Consider the following 12,204-nt stretch of genomic DNA (forward strand, 5'->3'; position numbering starts at 1 on the left):
AAATTTATTTCTTGCAAAAGATGATGTCTGCTCTTGCTCTTCTCTGCTTTGGAAAGGATTGAAGGACAGCTAAGATATTAGAAGGATGTATATTGCGTTTATTTATAATGTACATATTTGGAAAATAAATAGATCTAAGTCACTGGATGTAAAGACATAGCTTTTAAGCATTTAACATACAATACTTTTTTGGGTGGGCAGGTAACATTGTCACTCATTTAACCCTATGTGATGTGTTATCTTTCTCAGCTATTCCTCAGCCTTCAGGAACACACTTTACATATGGGGATGGTGAGAAATACCAGTGAGAGCAACCTAGCAGGTTTCATCCTTTTGGGGTTTTCTGATTATCCTCAGTTACAGAAGGTTCTATTTGTGCTTATATCGATTCTGTATTTACTAACTATTTTGGGGAATACCACCATCATTCTGGTTTCTCGTCTGGAACCCAAGCTTCATATGCCGATGTATTTCTTCCTTTCTCATCTCTCTTTCCTGGACCTCTGCTTCACCAGCAGTGTTATTCCCCAGCTCCTGGTAAACCTGTGGGAACCCATGAAAACTATCACCTATGGCGGCTGTGCCGTTCAGCTCTACGTCTCCCATGCCCTGGGATCCACCGAGTGTGTCCTCCTGGCTGTGATGTCCTATGACCGCTATGTGGCTGTCTGCCGTCCTCTCCGTTACACCGTCTTAATGCATCCCTGTCTCTGCATGGCCTTGGCATCTGTGGCATGGCTCAGTGGAATAGCCACCACCCTGGTACAGTCCACCCTCACCCTGCAGCTGCCCTTCTGTGGGCATCGCCAAGTGGATCATTTCATCTGTGAGGTCCCTGTGCTCATCAAGCTGGCTTGTGTGGACACCACGTTTAACCAGGCTGAGCTTTTCGTGGCTAGTATCCTTTTCCTTATAGTGCCTGTCTCTTTCATCCTGGTCTCCTATGGCTTCATTGCCCACGCAGTGTTGAGGATTAAGTCAGCTACGGGGAGACAGAAAGCATTTGGGACCTGCTCCTCCCACTTGACGGTGGTAGTCATCTTTTATGGAACCATCATATTCATGTATCTGCAGCCAGCCAAGAGTACATCCAGGGACCAGGGAAAGTTTGTTTCTCTCTTCTACACTGTGGTGACCCCCATGCTTAACCCTCTTATTTATACCTTGAGGAACAAGGAAGTGAAAGGGGCATTAAAGAAAGTTCTAGCAAAGGCTCTGGGAGTAAGTATTTTATGATTATAAAAAAAATCGCAAGTAACACTGTGATGAATTTCTTTTTTTTTTTTTTGGTAAAAAATAATGTCTTTTAATAAGAGGCTTTTTTTAATGGGCTCTTCTCCCATTTTCTTTTGATTAAATACTTGTACAATATTTTGCATTATGTAAAATACAATGGAATATGTCTACATACATACATGAAACATATGTCTACAAAGTCGTAACTTGGCCATTACTCAGTAGTAGTATAAAGTGAATCCTTTAGTCAATGTATGCTTCAGTGCCTTTGCTGTAGAATATAACATTTGTGTAGTACATTTGAAACTACTTTTAAATAAGATAGGCATGAAAATATTCAAGAAATGCTTATGTCAGCCAACTTTTTTTTTTTTTTTTTGGTTGCCAATAACACATGAATCTCTGAGCCTTCCTGTAGATGGACACATAGTTCATTCCTTTCCAAGAATGTAGCAGAGATGCATGCATATTGAGCAAGCTGTAATGAGGCAATTTTTAAATTGTACCCTATATGCCATCCTCTTAACATGTGGAAGAGATGTGTAGACATGCAAATACAACACAAAGACAAAGGGCACACTTTAAAGGTGATGTATAAAGTAGACGAAAGCAGCCTAGTTCTCTGGTTGTGTAGTTACATCAAAGAAATAGTTTGAATTGCCTAACACTGGAGTCTCGGTCCATAGAAAAAAACACAGCTGTAAAATTTTCTATGGCTCACATAGATATATAAATAACACTTATCATTATTATAACTGCATATCTGTATAGGAAACATTTTCATAATTTTGAGATATATCTTCCAGATAAAACCTTAACCAAATTGTTTAAATTATTTGTACTAAAATACTGATCTTCATTTACCATGGCTTCACTCTAAGTGGTCTTTGCCTATACCATTCTTTTTCTGGAAATAAGGAATTTTTGCATTTTAAGTCTAGAAAACGTCATGTGAACTCATGGTATGATACTTCCTATTTCACTGCATTATAGCAGGCATTGGATTGTATAGTCTGTAGTAGGAAACTATGTCCTCTGTTCAAACTTACATCAAAATAAATAAATGAATTCAGTGAGATGAGGAAGGATATTGTAGAAGGGTCTTGTAAGTCCAAAAGTGGTAATCATTTTAAATACAGTATTAAACGTTAGAGAATGAGCTGTCATTTTTAACTGCTCAGAAGCAGAGGCATAATTAGTAAGATAATGCACTGTACGGCTTCTATCCTTTCAGTGTCTCTCAGTTGTTTATTTACCCGTTTGTTACATTTTTGATGTGCAAGTACTGACTATTACATGCAGTGCTAGTTGCTAAGAATAGGTGGAAAACTAGAAATAAAAGGTATATACCCACACTGAACTCATTGCTATTAGAAAAGATGAACCTAAAAACGAAAAATACAAAAATTAGCTGAGCATGGTGATGTGTGCCTGTAATACTAGCTACTCGGGAGTCTGAGGCAGGAGAATCGCTTGAACTCAGGAGGTGGAGGTTGCAGTGAGCTGAGATCGTACCACTGCACTCCAGCCTGGCAACAGAGTGAGACTCCATCTCAAAAACAAAACAAACAAACAAACCCCCAAAAAACAAAACAAAACAAAACAAAAACTACAAGATGACCATGAAAATGAAACTGGAATAAGGCCTGTGAAAAAAATAGTGTGTTATGCAATTGATTATCAAGGAGCTAACTGAAGGCTTCCTGGGAAAGTGGCATTTAATTTGCCGCCTCAGTAAAGCTAAGAAGCAACCCTGGAGGACTAAAGGGGAAAGGATGGGTAAGGAAAGGAAAGCGTTTCCTGTAGAAGACTTTGCCTAAGGCAATGCTGTCAAGTTGTCAGCTGGAGCTTTATCTTGACCTTCCAAATCTGGTTAATATGGGTGTGTACCCAACCAATTATAGTGCCTGCTGTTTCCAAACTCTCCCAAACTTCCCCAAATTTTCTGAGGGCTTTTATTTTTAGAGTAACTATGATCTTTTGCTGTTTATAAAACTCTCATGAGTTTAGAACACTTTAAACAAAATTATGTTTTAAGCAGAGATAACGCAGATATGACAGAGCATGCACTGAAAGCATTTGAATCTTCCTTATCATTCTTTTTTCCTTATGCTGGCCCTTCCATCCCTTTCCAGGAATACCACATTCTTCTCCAATATTAGAAGCAACAATCTCTCTTCCTGCAATATTTTGACACCAACAAATACCCTGACTTTGAAAGATCCAATTTATAAGCTGACAAGGTTTAAAAATACGCTTATAAACATAGACAGATTTCTCTTGAGTACTACCAAGTGGTACCACGATATCATGGTACTTTGTCAAGTGACAAAGTTCCTCCTTATGTTACCAAAATAAAAATAATGCTCTATCATTGTTTGCTGTGGATTTTTAGTAAGTTATGCCAAATGCTTTAAACTATATTGGATAAAATATTTGTAGAGCAAGTAGGATCTATAGCCCTCAAAATTTTATATTGGACCTTCACTTTCTAATCAATGATATTTTTTCAGAAGAAGACTTGCATAAAGTGGGATATCTATTTATGTTTATTTTGTCACCATTCATGGAGACACATATTTCATCCATTAACAAGTTTGCTTATCAAATGTAAATTAAGCTTGTTCTGGGAACTGGGGTCTGAATAATTGGAATCATAGAGATTATAGTGCAACAAGGATGCAATTAAACCGGCACTAACAATAAAATGAGTTAAGACTTGGGTTAGGAAAAGAACTGTAATGGTGAAGTACATACAGTATAAGATATACCCTATTTTTAGAGATGAAAGTATTTTTTCTTTTTTAAAAAATTTTACTTTACGTTCTGGGATACATGTCAGAACGTGCAGGTTTGTTACATAAGTATACATGTGCCATGGTGGTTTGCTGCACCTATCAACCCATCAGCTAGGTTTTAAGCTCCATGTGCATTAGGTATTTGTCCTAATGCTCTCCCTCCCGTTCCCCACAATGCCCTGACAGGCCCCAGTGTGTGATGTTCCCCTCCCTGTGTCCATTTGTTCTCATTGTTCAACTCCTACTTTATGAGGGAGAACATGTGGTGTTTTGTTTTCTGTTCCTGTGTTAGTTTGCTGAAGATGATGGTTTCCAGCTTCATCCATGTTCCTGCAAAGGACATTCACTCATCCCTTTTTATTACTGCATAGTATTCCATGATGTATATGGAATACTATGGTATTGCAATGGTGCCACATTGTCTTTATCCAGTGTTTCCTTGATGGGTATTTGAGTTGGCTCCAAGTCTTTGCTACTGTAAATAGTGCTGCAATAAACATACATGTGCATGTGTCTTTATAGTAAAATGATTTTTAATCATTTGGGTATATACCCAGTAATGGGATTGCTGGGTCAAATGGTATTTCTGGTTCTAGATCCTTGAGGAACTGCCACACTGTCTTCCACAATGGTTGAACTAATTTACACTCCCACTCACAGTGTAAAAGCGTTCCCATTTCTCCACATCCTCTCCAGCATCTGTGTGTTGTTTCCTGACTTTTTTTTTGAGACGGAGTCTCGCTTTTTTGCCCAGGATGGAGTGCAGTGGCATGATCTCGGCTCACTGCAAGCTCTGCCTCCCGGGTTCAAGCAATTCTCTGCCTCAGCCTCCCAAGTAGCTGGGATTACAGGTGCTCATCATTACGCCTAGCTAGTTTTGTTTTTGTATTTTTAGTGGAGATGGGGTTTCACCATCTTGGCCAGGCTGGTCTTAAACTCCTGAGTTCGTGATCCACCCACCTTGGCCTCCCAAAGTGCTGGGATTACAGGCCTGAACCACCATGCCTGGCCAGGGATTATTTTAAATGTAAGTAACAATTCAATTAAAAACAATGAGTGGCTGAATGAGTTTATTTATTTTATTTTATTTTATTTTATTTTTTTGAGATGGAGTCTCGCTCTGTGGCCCAGGCTGGAGTGCAGTGGCCGGATCTCAGCTCACTGCAAGCTCCGCCTCCCGGGTTCCCGCCATTCTCCGGCCTCAGCCTCCCGAGTAGCTGGGACTACAGGCACCCGCCACCTCGCTCGGCTAGTTTTCTGTATTTTTTTAGTAGAGACGGGGTTTCACCGTGTTAGCCAGGATGGTCTCCATCTCCTGACCTCGTGATCTGCCTGCCTCGGCCTCCCAAAGTGCTGGGATTACAGGCGTGAGCCACCGCGCCCAGTCTGTTTCCTGACTTTTTAATGATCCCCATTCTAACTGGCTTGAGAAGGTATCTCATTGTGGGTTTGATTTGCATTTCTCTAATGACCAGTGATGATGAACTTTTTTTCATATGTTTGTTGGCCACATAAATGTCTTCTTTTGATGGGGTTGTTTTTTCTTGCAAATTTGTTTAAGTTCTTTGTAGATTCTGGATATTAGACTTTTGTCAGATGGATAGATTGCAAAAATTTTCTCCGATTCTCTGGGTTGCCTGTTCACTCTGATGATAGTTTCCTTTGCTGTACAGAAGCTCTTTAGTTTAATTAGATTCCATTTGTCAATTTTGGCTTTTGTTGCCATTGCTTTTGGTGTTTTAGTTATGAAGTCTTTGCTCATGCTTATGTCCTGAATGGTATTGCCTGGGTTTTCTTCTAGGGGTTTTATGGTTTTAGGTTTAAGTCTTTAATCCACCTTGAGTTAATCTTTGTATAAGGTGTAAGGAAGGGGTCCAGTTTCTGTTTTCTGCTTATGACTAAGCCAATTTTCCCAGCACCATTTATTAAATAGGGAATCCTTTCCCCATTGCTTGTTTTTGCCAGGTTTGTCAAAGATCAGATGGTTGTAGATGTGTGGTGTTAATTATGAAGCCTCTGTTCTTTTTCATTGGTCTATATATCTGTTTTGGTACCAGTACCATGCTGTTTTGGTTACTGTAGTCTTGTAGTATAGTTTGAAGTCAAGTAGCGTGATGCCTCCAGCTTTGTTCTTTTTGCTTAGGATTGCCTGGCTATACGGGCTCTTGTTTGGTTCCATACGAAATTTAAAGTAGTTTTTTCTAATTCTATCAAGAAAGTCAATGGTAGCCTGATGGAAATAGCATTGAATCTATAAATTACTTTGGGCAGTATGGCCATTTTCACAATATTGATTGTTTCTATACATGAGCATGAATTTTTTTTTTCCATTTATTTGTTTCCTCTCTTATTTCCTTGATCAGTGGTTTGAAGTTCTCCTTGAAGAGGTCCTTCATGTCCCTTGTAAATGGTATTCCTAGGTATTTCATTCTATTTGTATCAATTGTGAATGGGAGTTCACTTCTGATGTGGTTGTCTGCTTGTCTATTGTTGGTGTGTAGGAATGCTTGTGAATTTTGCACATGGATTTTGTATCCTGAGACTTTGCTGAAGTTGCTTATCAGCTTAAGGAGTTTTTGGGCTGAGATGACGGGGTTTTCTAAATATACGATCATGTCATCTGCAAACAGAGACAGTTTAACTTCCTCTCTTCCTATCTGAATACCCCTTATTTTCTTATCTTGCCTGATAACCCTGACCAGAACTTCCAATACCATGTTGAATAGGAGTGGTGAGAGGGGGCATCCTTGTCTTGTGTCAGTCTTCAAGGGGAATGCTTTCAGCTTTTGTCCATTCAGTATGATATTGGCTATAGGTCTGTCATAAATAGCTCTTCTTAGTTTGAGATATGTGCCATCAATACCTAGTTTATTGAGCGTTTTTAGCATGAAGGGGTGTTGAATTTTATCAAAGGCCTTTTCTGCATCTGTTGAGACAGTCATGTGGTTTTTGTCCTTGGTTCTGTTTACGTGATAAATTACATTGACTGATTTGCATATGTTGAACCAGTCTTGTATCCCAGGGATGAAGTCAACTTGGTCGAGGTGGATTAGCTTTTTGATGTGCTGCTGGATTTGATTTGCCTGTATTTTATTGAGGATTTTTGCATCAATGTTCATCAGGGATATTGGCCTGAAATTTTCTTTTTTTGTTGAGTCTGTGTCAGATTTTGGTATCAAGATGATGCTGGCCTCATGAAATGAATTAAGGAGGAGTCCCTCTTTTTCTATTGTCTGGAATACTTTCAGCAGGAATGGTACCGGCTCCTCTTTGCACCTCTGGTAGAATTCGGCTGTGAATCCATCTGGTCCTGGACTTTTTTTGGTTGGTAGGCTATTAATTACTGCCTCAATTTCAGAACTCATTATTGGTCTATTCAGGGATTCGACTTCTTCCTGGTTTAGTCTCGGGAAGGTGTATGTGTCCAGGAATTTTTCCTTTTTTTAAAAATTTTCTACTTTATTTGCATAGAGGTGTTTATAGCATTCTCTGATGGTAGTTTGTATTTCTGTGGGATCAGAGGTGATATCCCCGTTATCATTTTTATTAAGTCATATTACCTAACTTTAAACTATACTATAAGGCTACAGTAACAAAATGGCATGGTACTGGTACAAAAACAGACACACAGGCCAGTGGGACAGAATAGAGAACCCAGAAATAACTCATGAACCTGCAACTATCTGATCTTCAACAAAATCTATAAAAATAAGCAGTGGGAAAAGGACTCCTTAGTCAATAAATGGTGCTGGTATAACTGGCTAACCATGTGAAGAAGCATAAAACTGTACTCCTGCCTCTCACCATATACAAAAATTAAATCAAGATAGATTAAAGACTTAAAAGTAAGTTAAAACTATAGAAATCCTAGAAAAAAAAAAACCTAAAAAACACCATTCAGTACATCAGTCTTGGCAAAGAATTTATCGCTAAGTTTCCAAAAGCAATTGCAACAAAACAAAAAATTCACAAGCTGAATATAATTATACTAAATAGCTTCTGCACAGCGAAAAAAAAAAAAAAAAAAGAAAAAAGAAAAAAGAAAAAAAATTACCAACAGGGTGAGCAGACAACCTACAGAATGAGAGAAAATGTTCACAAAGGTCTTATATCCAGAATCTACAAGGAACTTAAATCGACAAGCAAATAACCCCCCCAAAAATCCAATTAAAAATGGGTAAAGGACATGAACAGACATATCTCAAAAGAAGACATATGAGCAGCCAATAAACATATGAAAATATGGTCAACATTACTAATCATCAGAGAAATGTAAATCAAAACCACAGGGAGATACCATCTTATACCAGTCAGAATACCGGTTATTAAAAAGTCAAAAAACAGCAGATGCTGGTGAGGCTGGGGAGAAAATGGAACACTTATACACTGTTAGTGGGAATGCAAACTAGTTCAGCCACTTTGAAAGCAGTTTGGAGATTTCTCAAAGAACTTAAAATAGAGCCACTATTTGACTCAGCAATTCCACTCCTGGGTATACACCCAAAGGAAGATAATTCATTCTATCAAAAAGGCACATGCACCTGTATGTTGGAGCACTATTTATACTAGCAAAGACATGGAATCAACCTAGGTGCTCATAAGCAGTGGACTGGATAAAGAAAATGTGGTAGACATGTGATACACAATGAAATACTACGGAGTTATAAAAAATAATAAAAATGTGTAATTTACAGCAACATGGATGGAGCTAGAGGCCATTATCCTAAGTGAGCTAATGCAAGAACAGAAAACCAAAGATTGCCTGTTCTCACTTATAAGTGGGAGCTAAACAGTAAATACACATGATTGTAAAGTTAGGAACAATGGACACTGGGGACCAACAGACATGGGGGGAGGGAGGGGGCTGTTGGTTGAAGAACCACCTGTTGTATACTATACTTACTTCCTGGGATGAGTCACTGGGACCCCAAGCCTTAGTGTCATGCATTTTACATGTCATGCATTTTACCCATGTAGCAAACCTGTACTTGTTCCCTTTAATCTATAATAAAAGTCAAAATGATTAAAAATTATTAAAATGGTGAGTTTTTTGTTGTGTATATTTTATCACTTTATATTTATTTTATATATATGCTTATATACATATAATAAATATTTTACCACTATGTATATTTTTTAGAAATTAAAAACAGGCTATGAATTCAGAGGGGAAAGAATTCAGGAAGGAAGTCTAAAAAATACAGTGATTATATAAGAGCTTGAACATATGAAAAACTAACAGATTTCATTATGTCAAATAACCTCCCAAGTGACACTGTTGATGTAGTACAAAGATCACCAGACTTGAATAGTTTTGAATTTCAGCCCTAACTCTTTTATACCTAGTAGAAAAAGTTATTGACAGTTACATCAAAGATGGGCCTAAATTTCTAGCTTGCATAATTGGATTAATAGTGACATTATTTACTTTTACAGCAAACAAAATGGAGAGAGCAAGGGTTTAGATCTGAACACAGTGCATTTGAGGTGTCTCTCCAAGTGGACATGGTAGTTTCAAAATAGGATACATGAATCTAGTCCTCAGTAGAGAAATCTACACGTAATTAACATAGCAATAAGCATATGGTTTCCCATAGGGGAAAATTTAATTTGTTAGAAGATGAGGACACTGGACTGGGACTGATGAATCCAACCATTAAGGGCTTAATAGAGTAAGAAGAGATTGCAAAAGAGACAGTTATTCTAGACATTTGTTATGATAGCTTTAATACAAAGTATCTCAGTTCTAAGAGAATGATGCTCAAGGCTAGAAATCCAAAGTACGGGCAAAGAGATTCTCTTTAAAGGGGATGATGAAGATCTTCTCTATGGTAACTAGAGTGAAGGAGGAGGGACCCAGAAGACTTAAGTGGGTTTTCTTTTCTCTCTTTCATGTTGGACAAGTTTGATGGCTTCTATTTCCTATGTGAAGTAAGAGGTCCCAGAATAATACTGAAGAAAGAAAGGAATACTTCACACTGGGGAAATATGTGTATTATTGTTCCTTGATGATCCCAAGAAGTTAGTCAGTTCCTCCACTAATTGCCTACTGGGGATGCAGGTTTTTCCCAGAAGACGTGGTAAAAGCAAATCATGGCAATTTTGTAAATTTGCAAAATTCACAGTTTCTGCTTCCCTTTTTCTCCAAGTTTTCATTGCCACTAATATAATTTCCTCAGGATAAACTCAAGTGAGAAAAATAAATCTTGAACAGATTGTTTTTTGAAGCCAGTTGTCTTGTGGGTCAACAGCAGGCTAGACACAAAATAACAAAGCTAAGAAAAGGTTTTATGACTTGCATCCTGAAGATGTGGAAAACACTGACACCTTTAAATATTCCTGAGAGTAAGTAAAAATTCAATCTGGTGTAGTCTAAATTGAATGCAATCTTATCTTAAAGAAGTTTATAAAAGTTAATAGGTAGAAAGTTTATTGCTTTCATTACTGTTGGATTTGCTTTATTATTAAAGTAATAATGTTGTGTGACACAGGTAAACTATCTGGACTTCTGCTTTCATTTATCAGATAAAAAGATAGGGCAATTTCTTGTTAGTCTTCATAAGTGTAAGTTAGTGTCATATAATTAATTAGTATAATTAGCATTTTGGGGATAAATTTTACTTATACAAACAACTTAGTTGATAGATATAGCACACACTCAATTCCACAAAAACACAACTATAACTCAAGTGGAAAACTCAATTCAAGGTAATTTCAGCCTTCTGTAAAAAATCACTCAAGAGAAGTACTGCAGAGGAAGTTTCCTCAAGTACACCATTTCTAACCTTTGAAATTGTAAGCTCTCTGCCAGCTGAAACAGAGGGATAGTTGAAGTACAATTTAACCAAAATGAATGAGGGTTTAAATTATTGGGTTGGATTTCATTGAGTAGAAATAAAATGTTTTCCAGAGGACCACTCTTTCTTGACAATATTAATGCTGCTCTAATTTCTGTGTTTCTTTCTCTTGAAGTAATTGTATTTAGCAAAATTTGATGGTTGGCAAGAATATGTATGGGTAGAGGACACTTACTTAAACATCAGACCAAGTACTTTACCGATCAGGTGGGCAACTTCCAATCTGGTCTTAAAACACTTGAACAGACACTAGGAAATCTATAGCCATTGGTTTCATATTTTCACCAACTGGTCAAGTAACCATGGAAGACCAGAGCATCTGGAAAATGGACTAGACCAGAAACGCATTGGTCTTAAGTTGGATTCTCCAGATTGAGAGAGGACACGATTATGATTTTTCAGTCTCTGTCTTAAAGCTTTATTCAGGCAGATGGTTAGAATAATGAACAAGGGCTGAGTGGCACGACAACACAGGTATTTAAGGGGTTGGTTTGTGGTTAAAAACCTGTTTTGCAGGGAATTGCAAGGACTTGGCATGCAATGGTGCTTGGTGAAAGCTGAGGTAAATCAGCACAGATGTGACGGTCATATCGCTGTTGAGGGTTCCATGAACAAAAGGCTCCTGCAATTTTATGGATCCAGGGACCATGAGAAAGGGAAAGGGCTAGATGTGGAAAAGTACCGATAGGCGAAAGCTGCCTCCCCACCTCAGTGTTCCTGAACAGCCAGCACGTTGAAGACTCTGGAGGCAGTTGCAGTCAAGGGCTTGCTCTGACCTCTCTGGTTTGTCATGTTCTTTTGCATAATGATGTTTATATCTTAAGCGTCTTTATTCCTTGCTCATCTTTATTCCTTGCACTTTGTTTGGTGCTGTGGGCAGAGGTCTTCTTCCAAAGCCTTCTTATAAGGCAGGAGAAGGGGAAAACCTTAAAGACAACTTTCCCATCTTTGACTCAGTGTTCAGTACTTTACCACATGTAGCCCTTTCCCTTTCTCACTCTCCCTGGTTTTGGGGTCCATAAAATTGCAGGGGCTTTCGTTCGTGGAACCGTTGACAGTGACAGGACCTTCGCATCTGGGCTGATTTACCTTCACCAAGCACCACTGCATGAGAAGTGGGGCAGTGGGATGGGAAGGGATTAGCGGGAGTTGATGCTTCTTCCAGTTTTATACACTGAAATACATTATCATAGTCAGTGATTAGAGGCTTCACTGTAACTTTCATTTTGGTTCTTTGCTGTTTTAGGCTCCTCTGACACCTTATAGCTCAGCTCTCTCTCTAGGTCAGCTGATCCACCAGTATTAACCACTTC

The 12,204-nt window shown here is 38.3% G+C and overlaps 2 protein-coding genes across 2 annotated transcripts in view; one reads left to right on the forward strand and one right to left on the reverse strand.

Annotated features, from left to right (window-relative positions):
- Window positions 1-207: 207 nt before the first annotated feature.
- Window positions 208-1,291, forward strand: LOC101016085 (olfactory receptor 2G2). Its single transcript, XM_003919183.5, has one exon. The coding sequence runs from the start codon at window positions 232-234 to the stop codon at window positions 1,234-1,236; it is 1,005 nt and encodes a 334-aa protein (XP_003919232.2). The 5' UTR covers window positions 208-231; the 3' UTR covers window positions 1,237-1,291.
- The window catches only part of LOC103881619, a 38,518-nt gene continuing 26,608 nt past the window's right edge, over window positions 295-12,204 (reverse strand). Inside the window, exon 5 of the mRNA XM_031667964.1 lies at window positions 295-543. The gene's annotated coding sequence lies outside the window, so the exon portion shown is untranslated. The remainder of the gene's footprint in view (window positions 544-12,204) is intronic.

Source organism: Papio anubis, chromosome 1, assembly GCF_008728515.1.
Source record: "Papio anubis isolate 15944 chromosome 1, Panubis1.0, whole genome shotgun sequence".
NCBI lineage: Eukaryota > Metazoa > Chordata > Mammalia > Primates > Cercopithecidae > Papio > Papio anubis.

Excerpts from the sequence above, each read along its gene's own strand:
- LOC101016085 (XM_003919183.5), top strand. The coding sequence starts at position 232 with ATGTGTTATCTTTCTCAGCTATTCCTCAGCCTTCAGGAACACACTTTA.